The 19,804-nt window shown below is 46.1% G+C and overlaps 1 protein-coding gene across 3 annotated transcripts in view; it reads right to left on the bottom strand.

Moving 5' to 3' along the window:
- The window catches only part of RSPH1 (radial spoke head component 1), a 22,188-nt gene extending 2,384 nt beyond the window's left edge, over positions 1-19,804 (bottom strand). The window contains 8 exon segments of one of the 3 annotated variants that reach the window (NM_001194309.2): positions 984-1,133; positions 2,139-2,292; positions 6,009-6,080; positions 9,056-9,191; positions 9,755-9,845; positions 16,278-16,383; positions 16,486-16,599; positions 19,666-19,804. In NM_001194309.2, coding sequence (NP_001181238.2) covers positions 984-1,133; positions 2,139-2,292; positions 6,009-6,080; positions 9,056-9,191; positions 9,755-9,845; positions 16,278-16,383; positions 16,486-16,599; positions 19,666-19,719 — 877 coding nt within the window. In that variant the 5' untranslated portion in view covers positions 19,720-19,804. 3 annotated transcript variants of the gene reach the window in all.

The following is a 19,804-nucleotide window of genomic DNA, read 5'->3' as shown; positions in this document are numbered from 1 at the left end:
TCTCAATTTACAACAGAGACAAACTAAGTGGAATGGGACTGCAGACCCTGTGCCCGAGGCCACCATGCCCAGGCTGTTCCCAGACGGCCCTTTCCCTCACAACCATGATGCCCTCTTTCAGTCAGATGTGAAAAGTGCGTTAAGGGAAGAGAGTCCTCTCTCCAGGCTTTCTGCAAGTGCCCACAAGCACTTGGGGAAAGATTTTTAAAGATTCCAGGAACCCGAAGCTTCAGTCAGTCAGAACTGAGGTCAGATCCCTGCCCTATGAGGTGGCAGAGGCAGAAGTTTCTAGATTAATCTTATATCCAAACCCATTTAAAAAGAGCTAGTTCCCAACACCACTCATCTTAAACCACACTCCGGTGAGTCAGCCCTGCTAAAAATCATGCAAATCCCAGCACTTTGGGAGGCCGAGGTGGGTGTACTGCATGAGGTCAGGAGTTTGAGATCAGTCTGTCCAACACGGTGAAACCCCATCTCTACTAAAAATACAAAGAAATTGGCCGGGCATGGTGGCATGCACCTGTAATCCCAGCTACTTGGGAGGCTGAGGCAGGGGAATTGCTTGAACCAAGGAGGTGGAGGTTGCAGTGAGCCAAGATCGCACCACTGTACTCCAGCCTGGGTGACAGAGCGAGACTCTGTCTCAAAAAAAAGAAAAAAGAAAAAAATCACGCAAGAAAAGAATGCCAGGCTTTGCATGTCTGACAGGGCTCTCTGGCCTGGGGGCGGTCCTCCTGTGATAAAGAGCATGGGCACCGCTGCACACCCAGGCCATTCCCACTGCAGCCTAGCTTGCAGGAGGGTGCAAGGGAGTAATATTTTGCGATGGCTCCAGTGAGGGCTCACAGGGGGCCCCCTAAGTCTTCCCCAAGTCCTTGGAGCCCAGCTGAAGGCAGACCTTGGTGGAGGGAAGGGGAATCCCACTGTTCATGGCCCCTGTGGGCAGGCCCTCGCCCCACTTCCCTGCGCAGGGACCTCACCCTCGTCCACGTCATAGCGGAACTCCTCCTGGTCATACTCCCGGCTCTCCTCCCGGAGGACGTCTGCATCTTCATCTCCAGGCCTCATGTCCGTCTCACCCTCAAAGCCCTCCAGCAGACCCTGGGCCTCCTCCCCAGGTTCTCCTGTACCTGAGATAAAACACAGGTCAGAAGCCTGAGTTCCTGGGAACAATGGAGCCTGCAGACCTGTGCAGGGCAGCTGTCCCCGAGGCTGCCGTGCCCCCACCCTCCCCCTCCCACTGGCAGCACCTTGTGTTCCCCATCTCAACATCCACCCAGCCCAGCCCAGGCTTGGCCCGCGGAGCAACCCAGGCCCCACTGCAGTCAGTGGCTCAGGGATGGGAGCAGGTGGTCTGATAACTTTCATTCCTGAGGGTGTTGATGAGACTATTGAGAAAGAGAAGTCCCCTGGGGTTCCTGAGAGTGCCAGCCAGAGGAGCCAGCACAGAGGAGAGCTGGGACAGAGGGCAGAGGCTGCCCGGCCATGCTGTGGGCTGTCCCCGAGCTTCCCAGTCACGTGAGCCAAGACATTCTTAGCAGCATGAGCGTTCTTTCACGGAGCCAATCGGACTTGGCTTTCCTCCGCTTGTCATGGAAGGGATCTCACCCAGCGTAGCCACCTTCAACTTTCCCCAGCACGCTAAGGACTTCCAGGAAGACCACTGGGTTGGACATGGAGGCACCATGCGGACCCTTCTTCAAGGAAGGACTGTCCCCCCAGCTGCTGTCAGTGCCAGCCTGGGGTCATACCCACATTCACTCACTGACCTAGGTGAGGGGATAAAGGTCCCCAGGACGCCACAGTGCTCCCCATGGAATGAAGCAAGGTTGTGGAGGCCACGCCTCTGCCTCTGTCCAATCAACCCTGTTTCTTTCCTCTCCCCTCCGCTCCCTGGGAGTGTCCTCCAATCCCAAAGGCTCTCCCTAATAACATCCCGCACACTCAACTGACCCAGCATCTGATTTTCAGAGAGTCCAACTACAGCTGGCCTGAAAACAGGATGTCCACAACTCCCACAGCCTACAGGCACCTCACACCCTCCATCCCACAGCTCAGGGGTGCCCCACACCCTCTGTCCCACAGCCCAAAGGTGCCCCACACCCTCCACCCCACAGCCCAGGGGCGCCCCACACTCTCAGCTCCTGGACCCTCTTGGCCAGGTCCGTCCGTAGAGGTCGGCTCCTTGGGGAGGGCTGGTGTCCACAAGGCCAATTCCGTGATTTTGGTAGCTTTCCATTTTGGAACAACAGTTATTAATTCTTCCTCCTCTTCCTCTTCTCCTCTTTCCTATTTTAAGTGCAAAAATGTACATTTACCAACATTTGTGTCATCTTGGTCTGGATATGAAAAGTGAGGGAGGAAGGACAGGTTTTGAAAGACAGGTTTTGGCTTGTGTTTCAGCCTTTTTAGGATGTCACTCAGGAGTCAGACCAGTTGCCGACTATCCGTGGTATAATCTCAGGGTTGAGAACGGATCTCGAAAGAGCCAGGGTGAGAAATATAAATGTACATATAAAACCATAATCTAAAAAGAAACAGGGTGTGAACCATGGGCTGCAGCTTGGCAACCCCTACTCTAGAGGGTATACATCCCCTTACCAGGGAAAGAGAACACGGAGGCTCTTCTGTTCCACCACCATCCTAATCCATCCCCATAGCACAGTGGGTGGCCTTTGACAAAGCCCTCAGGTTGCTGCTACATTATTTCATGGGTGGCTTTTCCTAAACAGCAACAGGGCTTGGGGCTTATATCAGTAATTCTCCCTTAGATGTTACTGATGCTCTTTCTACCTTCCTCTCATCGTCCTGAAATACTGACTTCTAGGAACTTTTTCCAGTAGAGTCTAAAGCTGCAAAGCACTTAGTAAGATGGGCTTTATTTTTATCACTGCACAATTTTAAAAACTTTCTCAATCACCGGTAAACCTAAACAGTTATTACCAGTGCTGACAATATATCCATTTAACCAATAGGTTCCTTCAGGGAACAGGTGAGAGGTGTCCAACCCCATGGAAATCCCAGCAAAAGACTAAATACATCCCTGTCACAATCGAATCCTAAAGCCGACTGTCTTTCTTAAGCTTCTGACTCTGTGTAAGAGGTTACACACACACACACGTAAATGGAGTGGAACCTCGGGGGAGGACAGTATGTCAAATTCCTCTATGTTTTGTAAGATGCAGATGACTTATAGGAAGCTGCCGTCCACCCAGACCAGAGCACCCTGCGGTGCATGCAGAATCCATGCTCGGAGGAGGTAGGGCCTCATACTTAGCAACAAAATCAAGCATTTTGTCCATTTCATTTTCTGGTTTGCTAGGGACCTGCCCGTAGCCAGTGGTTCCTTTTAGCTGGAGCAAAGCAGGAGAAGCAGCAGTAAAGAAGACAGGGCACTGTGAGGCCACACAGGATTCTGGTCACAGCCAAGAAGGCGGACCGTGAGCAACCACGGGCTGTTTTGGGAAACTAAATAACCGTGGCCAGAGTGATGTGCAGAAAGCAGAACATCGCAGGAGCAGGAATCAGGAAAAGAGGGTGGCTGAGGTCAGGGCCAAGAGTGCCCTGGGGATGTCCAGGCTCCGGCCACTAGGGAGGCAGCAACCGAGCATGGACAGTCACTCGATCATGGGAGGTTACGGGATAAAGGTTCAAAGACTCCCTTCGGTTTTAGAATCTAACAGACTCTAGGAAGAAAAACGAGAAAAGTTTATAAAACTGTCTGGAGGGCTGGGTACGGTGGCTCACGCCTGTAATCCCACCACTTTCGGAGGCTGAGGCAGGCGGATTATCTGAGGTCGACAGTTTGAGACCAGCCTGACCAATATGGAGAAACCCCGTCTCTACTAAAAATACAAAATTAGCTGGGCGTGGTGGCACATGCCTGTAATCCCAGCTACTCGGCGCGGGGGTGGGGGACCAAGGCAGGAGAATCGCTTGAACCCGGGAGGTGGAGTTTGCGGTGAGCCGAGATCGCGCCATTGCACTCTAGCCTGGGCAACAAGAGCGAAACTCCATGTAAAAAAAAAAACTGTGGAGAGCACTGAATTGAAAAACTGGTGATGAGTTTAGACTTAGGATTCCAGGCCAGGGCCCTTGGGGTGAAAGGATGGAGCACTAGGTAGAGACAGCAGTGGGTGGCACGGAGCAGGTGCAGGACAGACCCTCGTGCACAGGATCTCCCGCAGCCTTCCAAGCTCCCCGCAGTGTGACGTCTACCTCCTGTGACCAAGGGGGGCCTTCCCCAGCCTCACAGCCAACCCCAAGGTGACGAGGAGTCGGTTTAAAGCAGGGCCTCTGGGTGATGCCAAGGGGTTGAAGAGGGACACAGCAATGAGAAAACAAAACGAGATGACTCGGCTCAGGTTGCGGCAGTTTGGGTGTCTGTCCCCTTCAATTCCCATGTTGAAATGTGACCCCCAGGGTTGGAGGTGGGGCCTGGTGGGAGGTGCTTGAGTCAAGGGGGCGGATCCCTCATGAATGGTTTGGTGCCCTCCCTGTGGTGATGAGTGAGTTCTTGCTCTATTAGTTCACACGAGAACTGGTTGTTAAAAAAAAAAAAAAAAAAATTCCCAGCACCTCCTCCCCTCTCTTTTCCTCCTCTTTTGAGCTGTGGTGCCAGCTCCCCTTCACCTTCCATCATGAGCGGGAGCTTCCTGAGACCTCCCCAGAGGCCAGGCGGTTGCTGGCGCCATGCTTCTTGTACGGCCTGCAGGACCGTAAACCAAATAAATCTCTCCTCTTTATAATCTACCTAGCTTCAGGAATTCCTTTATAGCAGCACAAAAAGGACTAACCCAGGTTGAAAGGGCACTGATGTGATGGTGGGCCCCAATAATCCGTTCCCCAGCTTTCTTCAGAAAGGAAGTATGCAGATATGGGAGACTTTGTGTACAATAATATATTCTTAACTCACTAGGAAGGGACGCCTCGAAAACTTCAGAGACCAAAAAGCAAACAAAAGCATGATTCCACACGTGTGCCTGCCAGGTTCACGCTCCTCCTTAAAACTCAAAACTTCTTACCATGAGAATGACCTCAGCTAAAGAAATAAGTCAAAAGGATCAAAACCAGCACCAGGGTCAGGAAATGTTACTGAATTTCTAATTATCTACAGGGATTGGTCAGACATTAATAATGAGAGGAACAGGAACACAGATATTCCCACCTCAACACACATACACATATCTTGATGCCTTATAATGGCAATATTAGCTGACTAGCTTTACTATCAACCAGGCAATGCCAATGTAGTGTTAATATTAATGTTAGATATTGGAAAGGAAAAAAAGAGAGAAAGACTTACCAATGGCACGTTCAGAGGAGCATGCCACACACTGGACAAGCTAACAGCCATTGGATAAACTGTGGCAACACCAGTTACAGATTCAGTTGTCACTTCTGGGACCTAATGCTATTTAGAACCCTCCCACTCAGGGTTAGTTTATTTGTTGTTTGTTGTTTGTTTTTGAGACAGAGTCTCACTCTGTCACCCAGGCTGGAATGCAGTGGTGTGATCTTGACTCACTGCAAACTCCGCCACCCAGGTTCAAGCGATTCTCCTGCCTCAGCTTCCTGAGTAGTTGGGATTACAGGCGTCCACCACTATGCCCAGCTAATTTTTGTATTTTTAGTGGAGACAGGGTTTCATCATGTTGGCCAGTCTGGTCTCGAACTCCTCACCTCAAGCAATCCACCCACTTCGGCCTCCCAAAGTGCTGGGATTACAGGCGTGAGCCATTGTGCCCAGCCAGGATTAGTTTCTATTGACAAAAACGGTATCTATCAACAAAGTCTAGAGTTCTGCAATAACTGGGAAATGATATTGTTTGCTTCTGGCAATTTAGTTCTGTACTAACACATGCAACCAAGGAAAATGAAAATGGGAAAGTTCCTAAGAGTTGGCAGAACTTTTAGGCAAATCACCTCCAACCTTGTAGGATCAATAGTTTTGAGCAGCTACTTGCCTGTTAATGTAAAAACCCCATACATGCTTTGCAACTTACCATATCTGTTAAACGATATTCACCATGTTGTTCACACCCAACATCAAATATATACTTTCCAGGGCCAACAGGCTGCGAGCAAAGAGAAACTATTCTTAAATGTCAATACCCAGCAGAAAATACAAAATAAAAATGTCACCACCACAATACCCACCTCAAATCACAAAATTGGGTAAAGTCTAACATAGATTAAAGAATGCTTTTATGAACGCATGGCTAATGGAATTGGGAAGTATGTGCCCTGTTTTATTTACTTTTGAAAACTTTAACCACATTTTACTTTTTTATAAAAGTGCTGTATTCATTTTCAGAAAACCTCAGTGAGTCAGCATCCACAGGCAAACTAGCTAGAGATGGAACTACTACTAATATGTTGATGCATTCTTTGTAACTTTGCTTCTAGTGTACATTGTTAAATAAAAATCTGATCATAATTGTACATACTAACTCACACTCTATTTTTACTGAGAAATAGGGCATGAACTACTTCTCATATTTACAAATATTCTTTCCTAACACCAGTTGCCACCTGGTATTTTATTTCATCTATGGATTGTAACCTATTTTACTCAGTTACCATTGTTGGTATTTGGGATACTGATTTTTTTTTTTTTTTTTTTTTTTAACAAAGAACGCTCCGGTAAACATACTCTGAGTTACAACTTTATGTACGCTTTTGATACCGTTCTTAAATTCTCAGAATTTCTGGACAAAAGCATACATGTATTTTGATTAGATGAGGCTCTGATCACTTCATTCCCACAACTGCACTTAAGAGTCCCAGATCCTCAAACTCTTGATTTTAGGAGTGTAAAAATTTTCTATTTTTACATGTTTTTTTATATAAAACAATGGGGTCTCACAATTTTAATTCATTTCATTTCTGTGTTAGTAAGCCTGCATTTTTTCAAGATTTTCAGCCATTTAAATCACATTGATTGATAAAACACTTTATATATTAAATGTTGCAAATATTCTCTTCCATTTGACAGTCATCTCTCAGATTTTCTTTACAGCATTTTCTAATCTATAAGAAGTTATTTTTATGAAGCTAAACTTACTGGGTTTTCCTTTCTATTTCTGTTTAGAAAGTTCTCTTTCCTCATTTCAACGTTAATATTCATCAACATTTTTTTCTATATTTCCTAGGGTACACTTAAGTCTTTACTTCTTCTGGAAAGTATCTTCATCTGTGTGAAGGCAAAACTATTATTTTCCTCCCAAATAATTATCAAGAGTTCCTAGCACTATGTCTTGACTCCTCCCATCATCCCTTTATTAATTTGACATCCTTATTGTGTGTGAAATTATTTTATGTACTGGAACCTGTCTCTAGACTTTCTAATTTGCTTCATCGGTGTGTGTGTGTGTGTGTGTGTGTGTGTGTGTGCATCCTGGTATCACACTGTTTTAATTATTGAAGCTTTGTAGTACTGATAACTTGTCCACAAGGACATGTACGGGGAATTTTCTGAGGAAGACACACAAACCAGCAATAAATGGGTGACAAGATGTTTGACTCACTAGTAATCGGGGAAGTACAAATTTAACAATGAGATGACATTTTTTACGCATAAGATTGGAAAAAAAACAAAAACAACATTAAAGACTGAGAATATCCAATATTGATGAGAATATATGCCAAAGAGACTCATATTCTATTGGCAAGAGTATTAACTGACACCAGTTTTTAGGAAAACGGGCACTACTGATTGTGATTTTAAATGCCAATCCTCAAAGGTTTCACAATTCCATTATCTAACCTACATAATAGTCTCAAATGTGCAAAATGACAAAGATGTATCTTTATGTATATTTTTGTATCCCGATACAGTATGATCCTAATTATGTAATTAAAACCCCCAAACAATAATTCTGTGTCAGATGACTGTATTAGAATGTACTTACATGACACACAGAAATAGCATGGAAGGATTGGGCCCAGGGCAGTGGGGCAGGATCCTCGTGTTTAAATGCTTTACAATTGAAATGTACTTGTGTATTATTTGTATAATTTAAAGTTTTTTACTAACTAGCAAAGCAAAGCCTCCATTTTAACCCTGGTTTTTCAGACTGGTTTAGGCTGGACAAGCTGATTGATTCTTCCAGATTCATTTTCATCAAATTCCCTTCCTCTGCAACCACCTTCCCATCTCCTCCAAAAAGACCCACAGAAATTTGCTGGGAATTATATAAACAATGTGTGGGTTTGAGGGGAATGTGCTGTTTTAATGAAGACTAAAAGTAAAATCTGTGGTTAGGGCATGAATTATATATAAATGAAAACTGGGTTCTAAGAGTCTGAAGAGACTTCATTAAATCAGCTAAACATTCCCTCTGTCAACTTCTACCACCACCAATGTGCTCGCAAATTCTCTCTTCAGGGAAAGTTTCTGCTCAACCCCTGATCAGAGCTGCCACAACGGCCTGAGTATTAGCTTCTGAATTATTCAAGGTTTCTCTGTACAAGAAGGGCAAAAGGAACCACCAAGTCTTCCGAGCAGAAACGGCCCACCGTGGGTGCTGGAAGCTGGCAAGCCTCCAGACCCAGGGCCAGGCCCTCGGCAGCCTCAATTCCCACCACGACTAGGAGCATGCAGGCTGGCCTGCAGCACGAGGAGGGAGCTGGGGGTCTTCCTCCCCAGGGATGGCGCACCACCCCTTCCAGAGAAACAAAACACAAACCCCTCCGTGCTCAATTGCAGGAAATAGATATTTGGTATCTGATTTACCGATGAGAAGGAATACACACAAGAGGTTCCGATGCCCCCACGTGTTCTATAACAATGCAACAGGTCCCCGCTGAAAGACGGTGGGAGTTTGTACTGAGACCCAGAGAAATGGGCCAAACCCTCCCTCCCCCCAGTTCTGTCCTCTGTGGGTACCAGAGGCTCAGAGAATGGCACAGCTGTCTTGTTCCCCACATTTGAATAGGCTGGACTCAGTTTTCTCTGAGTTTTTAGTATTCTCCGATCACACATTTGCACAGGCTGCCAGAGGGGGTTATTTTGCACTTTATTGGCAAATGTCACTTCCCATGGACTTACATTTTTGTTCAAGAACTTGCCCTGGTACCTGTGGTTCAGGTGAATGAGCTCGGCCGCGCCCTCCTGCTGTCCGTTCACCCAGGTGCCAACATACTTACTGCCCGTCTCCGCGTATAAATAGGTGCCTTGCCCGTGCCTGGTTAAGACAAGGGGAACATGGTATTTTGTTCCAGCACAGTGAAAAATCTCCCAGGTTTAAAACACAGACATTGACATTGAGGGGGGCCCAGGCTGATGCAGGCTCAAGAGCGATGTAGCTTCTGTATCTGTGTCTAGTCAGAAGGTGCCCCCTGCTCAGTGTGCCCCAAGCACAGGACATTGCCAGAGGCACAGAGGACAGGCCGGCTGGACAGAGGCAAGCCTCTGTGTGTCGGCCGCTTTCCCCAGGGAAGAGGCAGAGCTAGTGGGAGCTGCGGCTCAGGTTCCCCAGTGGCTCTTCTGGTTCAGGTTCCCCTAGGGCTCTTGAGTGAAAGACTCATGTGCTCAGCCCCAACTGAGGTGCAGATATCAGTTACTTGAGTCTACACCTGCACAGAAAGGCATCCTTGCCTCAAAGCCATAGGAAGATTGGACCTGCCTGGCAGAGTTGGTAACTGGGCTTTTGTTATGATTCTGTTCCTTAATAAGTGTAAACAATCTGCAGACATCATGTTCTCACTACATAAGCAAATCCCATAAGACTCAAGATAGAAACCGAACCTTTGGTGAGTAAACCACTCTCCAGTGTAGGTGTCATTATTGACGTAGTAGTATACACCGTGGCCGTGCCTCTGGTCGTTTGCCCACTCTCCTGAAAGGAACAACACAAAGGCAAGCCCAGGTGAGAAGAAGGGATCGATGCCCTGTACTATGTCTTCAAACTGTTAACCATGGCAGAGGTGGATGTGTTGTGAAGCAAATGAAGCTACATCCGGGGCCCCATGCACACACAGGCCCCTTCTGCTCGGGAAACCCTGCAGAAGAGAGACTTTTAACAGCACCGACCAAGGCTGCTGTCTGTTTCCACTCTAATGTCCCTCCACCCCTCTTCCTTTTCTGCCAGATGGCATGGGTGCTGAGCCACGGTGGAGAGTGGACTAAGGGAGGGCTGAGTCAGGCGTTCACGGGGTACAGGTAGAGTGAGGTGTATGGATGTGGGCCATAGTCACGGTGGAGAGTGGGCTAAAGGAGGGCTGAGTCAGGCATTCACGGGGTACAGGTAGAATGAGGTGTGTGGATGTGGGCCACAGCCACCTGCATGTACTAACAAGCACAATTCACAGGTTAGTCAGAAGCACCACGAAGACGCAACAAGGAGGGAGACAAACCAGGGTTGTCTGACCCATTGCCAGTGATCCTAACACCACACTTCATTTACCTTGCAAATGTTTAGTGATCCAGCAACAACTCTAGGGCTTGATCGTCTATCCTCAGCCACCTGCCAGCATTTCAGTCTATCTCCCACCCAATCATCTGGCTCCAACGTGCCACCCTAACCCCAGCTGCACAGCAGCTCTATCCGCCAGTGCCATGCCGTGGCTGAGCCATGCCGTGGCTGAGCCATGCCTCTTCCCTCACCTCCTCACCTCCATACAGGCTTCTGCTAAGTCCTCAGAGGCTTGGTAGGAAGTACTGAAATTGGCAAGGATATCATAAAACTCATAGCACTACTCCACAATGCAGACAACTGCAAACTACTGTTGTCAACCACAGTATGAATCCCTGCACTAGAAAACTCAAAATGTCCTAAATCTTACAGCTCACATATGAAAGAAAATTAATAGAGGTCTCCCAAAGGAGACATCTCTTAAAAACGTGCATATTACACCAAGTCATTAAGCTAAATGATACGTTTTGAGACTATGAATAATAAAAAGCAAGTGTTGATCAATTTATTGATCAAAGAGAAAAGAAGGAATTATATTTGTATTCTCTCTATAGAAAACATTACAAAATGGTTGCCATATGGAGAAGCATTCAAAGAGTATTAGCTAACAAAAGGTAGAGAAAAGCTATTCTAGAAGTATGTCAGACATTAAAACTCAGGCTACTTAGATTCTGTGATGTTTGTGGTATTTTTAAATTTTTAACTTATTTTGATTTATCATTACAAATGAAAATTCACTTTTATACCAACTTTATATTTTGTTTTTCTTAAAGAGGGTTCCCAAAATGTATATAAGCTTCTGGCTTACACAAAAACTGGACCTACTTCCACATGAAGATAAAGAATACCCAATAGGCTAAGAAAATGCTAATTATTCAAGCAATATTTGTTTACGTGAATAACCCCAAAATTTACCTACAGAAGGAATTTCTACATATTTATTTCCTCAATCATTCCAGTATTTACTCAGCACCTACAATGTCCTGTGCACTTTGTGAGATGAACAAACAGCTGTACAAAGGACAGTGCATGTCCCCAGGGCGCCAGCACCAGCCTGGGGATGGGAGGTTGGCACCTGAGCAGCAGCCGAGGACAGGGAAGGCAGCACAAAAAGCTACATGGCACAACTTCAAAAAGTGGGTAGTCATTCAGAAAAGAGCAGACTTACCAAAAATTCATAGAGGGAAGGTGGCAACCGCTAACAATTAAGGAAGAGGACTAGGCCCCATGATGTGATGTGTGACAGGAACAACATGAACAAGAGAGATGAAGATCTCCAAACTGAGATAATTCGGTAAAAAATACTTCAGGTGCCTGAACCTAAAGTAACCACGAGGATGTGCAAATACCTAGAGGGATTTGTCTGGATCTTAAGGGGCAGTGATGTGCCTGGATTTGTAGCATTTGCCAGTTTCTGTGGTGTAAATATTCACACTGTGGCCAATTTCAAGCTACACATGGAGCTGGGAAGAGATGCATAGAATGGGTTTTTGTGAGCTATTATGAAGTGATTCCAGCACAGCCCTGGGGCACAGAGACCTCAGCTGAAACAGGTACATCATTTGGTTTCTTCCCAACAAAAGATCATGACAACATTATTATATCCCTCCTCTCTTGGCCATGTCAGAGGGTCTCCAGGGTGTCATTGCAAGAAAAATATATTATATATTTTGCAGAAAATTTTCAAAAATAAAAGAGAACAATAATGTTGCAAAAGACACTAAGTTTTGCACCATGAGGACTGTGAGCAAAATTTTTTAAAGTCCCAATCTACTTAAAAAACCTGTTAAGAGGCTCTGCCCAGCATTTTGTAATGCCACCACAGGGACCCTGCACAAAAGGAGAAGGTAATTCAGAGAAAAGTCACCTGCTGAGGCACATCTCTAACAGCTATGAGTCAAGTTTCCTTTTTTGAGGTGAATGACATTTATAAACTTTATTATCGTGGCTTTAAATTTGCACTTAATTTTTTTTTTAAAGTCTTTCTACCCCAATCCTATACTTTCTGATCATTCTTAACCTTGTCAACTGAGGTTTTTTCCAACTATATTTCTCTTCAGGAGTAACTCCCACAGTTGGTTGGTTGGTTGGTTGGTTGGTTAACTGGTTGGTTGGTTGGTTGATTGGTTGGTTAACTGGTTGGCTGGTTGGTTGGCTGGCCGGTTGGTTGATTGGTTAGTTGGTTAACCAATTGGTTGGTTGGTTGGTTGGTTAACTGGTTGGCTGGTTGGTTGGCTAACTGGTTGGCTGGTTGGTTGGCTGGCTGGCTGGTTGGTTGGTTAGTTGATTAACCGATTGGTTGGTTGGTTGGTTGGTTGGTTGGTTAACTGGCTGATTGGGTAGTTAATTGGTTGGCTGGGTGGTTGGCTAGTCAGTTGGCTGGTTGGTTGGTTTGTTGGCTGTTTGCTTGGCTGGTTGGTTGGTTGGTTGGTTGGCTGGCTGGCTAGTTGGTTGGTTGGTTAGATGGTTCGTTGGTTAATTGGTTGGTTGGCTGGTTGGTTGGTTGGCTAGTCAGTTGACTGGTTGGGTGACTGGTTGGCTGTTTGATTGGCTGGTTGGTGGGTCAGTTGGTTGGTGTGGAGCTGGGTGCTCCTCGGGTAGAGCAGTGTGTCTGGCACTTGGGATTGAAGACAATTTAAAATGAGAAGCTCTCCAAGATGCTCCTCCCACCTCAAATGCTGGTTGATCACTGGTGTGCCAGGCTGGCCCATGGTCTTGCCACGCTGGCTCCCTACACTGCTGGGTAAGTCAAACACAGGAGAGAAGAAGCCCACACTTATGGGGAAACACGCAGTGTCAGACCCTGGGCAGGGTTCCGTGCACTTGCCACAGCATTTGGTATGTGTAATAGCTGAAATACGGTTTTACAGATGCAGAACCTGAAAAGCAGAGAGACTGTATGCATTGCCCAAGGTCCCACAGCTGGTGGGTAGCAAGACTGAAATGAAAATTGGAGTCTGTCTGATTCTAACACCATGCTCTCTTCTCCACAAGCATCCCAAGAGTCAAGTGCTCATTTTTCCAGCTCCTACCATTTGAGAGCTTCCAAAAAACCCAGCTTCAAGTTATCATATCATTCTCGTTTCTCCACAATGTCATTATTAAACTTCTGTGTTTTGATGAGTTCTGTTTGACAGGTAACAAGGCCAGGAGGGAACAGCGATGCTCTTTCTCCTCCTTAACCTCAGAGTCCTCAGCTGGCCCTAAACCCCCAACCCTCAGAATCAGTACATGGGGTCCAGGCCTCCCCAACATCTGGCACCCACTCTCCCCTCCATCTCATCTCCCACTACCCCTAAAAACCTCTGCCTTCCTGCCTGTATCCAAGTCACCCGCCACCCAGGACTGTCTCCCCACTCCTCTCCTGCAGCACTGTAGCCTCTGCTGGTTCCTGGATTCCCTAATTGGACTTGTCTGACCATCTGGGAGACAGGTAGGGTACTGGGCTTTAGGCCGCAGGGTTCTGACATTGAACACACTGACCTGCACAAAACCATTCTGGCCCATTGTGATGGCAGCCAGCCAAGATACACTGTTATGAATAACTCAGTCACACATTAACTGAGATTTTGTGATTGGAAGAGTATTGGCTTACTATGTTACAATCTGACCTCAGTTTCCATTACTGCCTTAATGAAGTAAGATACTTATTTAAACTTTTGTCAGAGAGTAAGTCTCTGGGTAGTGGCTATATCTTGCGCCCTTTAAGATACAAAGCCATCTGGAGAATCAAAAATCCCAACTGTTACCAGATGAGCTTTATATGTTAGCGTGGCATAATAAAGAAATATTGGTCTTTATTCATGGTTCCCAGCACAGAGCTCCTAAAACCCTTGAAATTTCCTGACTGATAGAAATGTTTTTGTCAGTCAAAATGAGACTTTTTTGACCACACCTGAACTTATGCAAATGAGGCTCAGGATGGCCTGAAGATGGGACTGAACACCAGAAAGACCAAGTGATAAGAAGGTTGGAACCTCCAGCCCCACCCACCAACTCTGGGAAAGAAGAAGGAAGGGGCTGGAGATTAAGCTCTATAAAAACTCTTGAGCAAGATTTGATGAGCTTCTGGGGTGGTAAACGTATCATGAGCCAGGAGGATGGTGCATGCCACCTCCACAAGGACAGAAGCTCCTATGCTTGGGAACCTTCGAGGCCTTTCCCTGTGTACCTCTGCATCTGGCTGTTCGTCCATATTCTTTATAGTATTCTTTACAGTAAACCAGTAAACCTAAGTAAAGTGTTTTCCTTAGTCCTATGAGCCACTATGGCACATATCAAACCTGAGTAGGGTGTTGTAGGAACCCCCAATTTGTAGCTGAGTCAGATAGAAGCACGGGTACCCTAGGGATCCACAACTTGATGTTGACATCTGAAGTGGGGCAGTCTTGGAAACTGAGCCCTTAACCTGTGGGGTCTGTGCTAACTCTGGGTGGTGTCAGAATGGAGTTGCATCATTGGAAACTCAGTTGGTGTACACAGAAGACTGGAGAAGTACATAGCATGGAAAATCCATGCATTTGGTGTCAGAGAAACAGTTACCCCTTTTAAACCTTCATATTCAAAATTCCTTAAATCCCTTATTCTAAATATCTTCGTGTGTGTGTGTTGTTCAAATTATATCGATATCTACACTAAAATCAAAAGGGACAAGAATGAGATTAGGTGCATAAGAATTTGGAAAGAGTTAAATTAAGCCCCAAATTAAATTGTTTAAAGTTGATTTAAAAAGCAGATGGTGCTTCTTATAGAGCAAGCCTTCTGGGATTTATGAAACAAAACAAAACAAATTCTGTCTAACAGGGACGATATTAACACCCTTCATCGTGGTTTCAGAATTGGACAGAATCATCACTGACATCTATTAAAATAAGAACCACCTACTGGTTCTTATTTTATCTAGGAGCAAAGCAAGCAACTATAGCTTGCACTTTCTAAGAATATGTCCTCCTCACTAAGAAGTGATGCTGTCACACGTGGTACCTCACAGTCCTAGCCTGTTACTGAGCGCTCACTATGGATCAGGCACGGTTGCAGATGCCTCACCATGCTACAGAGGAGAAAGCTGAGGCAAGGTCACACCTATTGTCACCAGAGTACAAGGACAGGGCCACAGATCTTTCTGGAAATCTGAAGAAAACTATACAATTTCCTTCTTCCTAGGGAAAAAACAAAAAGCCCAGAACACAGAATTTTGCATACACTTTCTGAAGACTCACAGCTCGTTCCCTGCCTGTCCCCCTTCCCAGGTTTCGGATATCACTAATGTGTGATCACACCAGGTGACAATGGCACAAGGGGCAGCAGGGAGGCTCTTGGAAATAAAGGAAAAAGAATCCTCCTCAAACATAACATTGGCCTGTAAGGAATTACGGCACAGATAGGAAAAGTCAGTTTAACAAGGCAGGACGACTCCCAGACAGGAAGCCCTGATGTAAGGAAACACTCGAGTTAAAGAAATAACACATCCGTCAGATGCGGGGTTGGTCAGAAATGGAAAATGCAAAGACAGGTTCAGGAAGATGAATGCCGCAGAGCAGCTGAAGCCGTGGGTCCACCAGCTCCGAGGCCTGCATTCACCCAGCAGCCTCCCTTTTGTCTGCTCCCAGAACATGGACATGCTGGCCACAGGGACAGATTTCCCACTACAGATTCATTAGTGAGTTAATTAATTACAAGCCTTTCATGTTTCTGCGTCAATCCTGTGAATATAGTAACACAATCTGTTCGTTGAATGACTAATCTGGAGCACTTTCAGCTTTCTCATACATGTCAGTATTCACAGACAAGTTCAATTATAAAGAAACAAAAACAAACTTCTGCAACACAAAAATCTGCTTAGTGATAACATTTTACCTTCATATCTGGATCCATCTGGATATATAAAAGTGCCTTGACCGTGCTTTTTATTTCTAAAATATTCTCCGATATATCGAGCACCATTTTTAAATCTGTAGGTCCCCTGAAACACATTGATTATATCATTCATGTCATTGCTGAATGTAGCATTTACTAACAGAGCATTAAATAGAGAAAACCATCCAGTCAAGTCAACAGTTCTGACCTGGCCATGTCTTTTACCGAATTCGTAGCTCCCTTCATAGGTGTCCCCATTAGGTAGCCGCGCCTTCCCGCGTCCGTGCCTTTCGCCTGCCTCATTCCGAGCCCCCTCATATTCCTAGGTAATGAAAATTGACACAATTACAGCTACCATTCATTATGCGCTAACCAGATGCTAAGCATTTTATAAATATCATACCCTTGAATCATCCCACTATACTAAATCCTTGGCACTATACTCAATTGTCCCACCTTTCCCACCTTACAGCTGAGGTAGGTAACCACGCCTGGGCTAGATGAGGCACTGGTCCAAGGCCACACCCCAGCACATGTCCAGGGCGGAAGCCTCATTCCCTCCCTCCAGCAAGGAGCTTGCAATCACTGTGATAACCCTTTACCCTGTCAACAAGGTTAACCAATTTGTGAAAAATGCTAGATACTCTAAGCTGTGTTTTTAGGAGGAACATGCTTGAAATAGCACTTGCAGGTAGAATAGTTCCACACAAAAATACCTCCCCATTTGCTTCCTTCAGTAATCCATGATTTCAAAGGCAAATGCCCTGAGAGAAGCAACTCTTCCCTCAAATGATCCCTGGGGTGGGGTGTGGCCTGAAGAGACCTTTGCCCTGCAAGGAATATCTGATGGAAGGGACAGGTAGGAGTGCACTGAGAAGTACACAGGGCTCTCTTGTCAATTAAGTTTATCTTATTTTTAAAATCCCTAGCAAGAGACTTAAGGTTCAAACACTCATGACCCAATGCTGCAATAATTACATATCTATCTATGGTTTGTTTTTGTTTTTGTTTTTGTTTAGACAGGGCCTCACTCTGTTGCCAAGGCTGGAGTTGGCACAATCTCAGCTCACTGCAACCTCTGCCTCCCAGGCTCAAGTGATCCTCCCACCTCAGCCTCCTGATAGCTGGGACTACAGGCATGCACCACCATTCCCAGCTAATTTTTAATTTTTTTTTGTAGAGACAAGGTCTCACTATATTGCCCTGGCTGGTCTCAAACTCCTGGACTCAAGCGATCCTCCCACTTTGGCCTTCCAAAGTTCTGGAATTACAGGTATGAGCCACCATGCCAGCTCAATTATGTGTCTATCTTAAAAGTAAATCAATAAAAAATGTAACCAAAGCTTGCAATTTTCCTATCCTTCAGAAAATAAACATTCCTTACCACCTAATACATGGGTATAGAGTGAATGTAGTAAATAATAACATGCTGAAAGCATCCAGTAATGATTTAACACAGGTCTCTCATATCACACTGTATTTCTTAAATATACATAATAAAATTTATTAAAAATTAAAATTAAAAATGGAATTGGATGTATATAATTTTATTATAACACAAGTACTGACACACTACAATGAGGACTTTAGAAATAAACATCTGTTCAATTCTTTCCCTTTTCTAGCACTGTTTGGCCCACTAATTCCTGCCTAGAATATAAGGTAAAAATCGGTGACCTTACAGATTTGTTTCAGGGTTAGTTTACATCAAAATGTACAAAAGTCCCCTCCTTCCATCCAAGAGGCTTCCCAATACATCCAACACTGAGCCGCTGGGGTGGCTGAACGAGAGAGAAATCCTTTAAAATGACCCCAAATGTGATCTGAACCTAAAAATTATAGGCAGTAAAAAGTTACAAATTCAGTGGGGTCATTTGAGGAGATAAACTAGAAAGCTCGTTTGTCTGTGCAAGTGTTACAGGTTGGGCTCACCTAGAGGCAGACCCTGAACAAGGGATTTTTTTTTTTTTTTTTTTTTTTGAGACGGAGTCTCGCTCTGTCACCGAGGCTGGAGTGCAGTGGCGTGATCTCGGCTCACTGCAACTTCTGCCTCCCGGGTTCAAGCCATTCTCCTGCCTCAGCCTCCCAAGTAGCTAGGATTACAGGTGCCTGCCACCATGTCCAGCTAATTTTTTGTATTTTAGTAGACACAGGGTTTCACTGTGTTGCCCAGGCTGGTTTCGAACTCCTGAGCTCAGGCAATCTGCCCACCTCGACCTCCCAGAGTGCTAGGATTACAGGCGTGAGCCACTGCGCCTGGCCTGATTTTTTTCAGTGCTCTCCTGGGAGAAAGTAGTAAAGAGGGCAGGGAAGAAGACATGAAAGGGCAGGCAGCTAAGGAAGGATGCCATTGCAGGTGAAGTCCCAGACTTGGCCTAATCCAGCAGGCACTCTAGGGGCATCAATTGCACTGCAGACTTTGTCCTGCTTCTTGCACTAGTTACTGGCTGTCTGGCTGGATGTGAATTTCAGGCACTTCTGGCTCTCCATACTGGGCAGGTAGTTCCAGTGCACAGAAGTGGTAGCTGAGCAGCAAATCAGGCAGAAGCTGGGAGATGAGTGCCCAGAGCTAGCAAAAAGGTCTGGGCAGGCACTGACAGCACCACTGCAGAGTGGCTAGATTTTTCAGTTAATTCTGAAAGTACCTCAACTCTACTGTGCATGCAGACCATAGCGGCTGAGGTTCCCTACCTGTCAGCCATGGAGAGGTCACCCTACGGAGTAGGGAGGAACTACTTTCTGGGTGGTAGAAATATTCCCACACAGAACCCAGCTCACAGGCTGGGTGTGCAGCTCTTTCTCCTCTCTGCTGCCTAAGCCAGGAAATAACTCCAAAGACCTGGGTCAGTTCAGAAGGGACTGAAGAAAGCACATGTGAGGATACACCTATAAGGTAATACCTTCAGGAACCCTCTTCTGAGCCCAGGGCCTCCTCAGCATTTCTTGGAGTCTGCCAGGAAGCAACTTTCCTCCATGCATCCAAATGCCGAGGGAGCTAATCTCAGCTACAGAAATGACTTGTTCAAGGGCAGTATGGCAGCGTGGGATGATCTGCTCATCTAAGAAAACTGCCTCGATGGGAATTAACACAGGGAGGAGGAAACTTCCAAAGCCTTCTGCTGGGAAATCTTTGCCTTTAATGGGAGGCAGGATGGGGGTGGGGGAAGAACGAGGCGGGATGTGGTAACCAGATGTCATTTCACCTTTCACCACCAGCTTCCAGGATGCACGTAGGTGTGTCTGGCGTGGTCCTCGTCCCTGCCGGGGCCTCCTGGGGAGCTGTGGCTCAGACCTCTGGCTTCTGCCCCTCCTCACTCTCCAAACCCAACCTCGAGGTTTCCCCACCGCTGCGCACCCCGGGAAGCCCCTTCTCATCAGAAGCTCTCACCCCAATATCATTCTCTCCCTCCTCCTCCAACTCCTCCGAGCCCAGGTCCGACATGGTCTCGCCCCAGCCTGGATCCCAGCCGCAACGCCTCTAGCAGGTGGGTAGCAACCGCCTCCACCAATGCGTCCTGCGTCGCCAT

This window comes from Macaca mulatta, chromosome 3 (genome assembly GCF_049350105.2).
Source record: "Macaca mulatta isolate MMU2019108-1 chromosome 3, T2T-MMU8v2.0, whole genome shotgun sequence".
Taxonomy (NCBI): domain Eukaryota; kingdom Metazoa; phylum Chordata; class Mammalia; order Primates; family Cercopithecidae; genus Macaca; species Macaca mulatta.
This window is presented reverse-complemented; position numbering and strand designations above follow the sequence as displayed.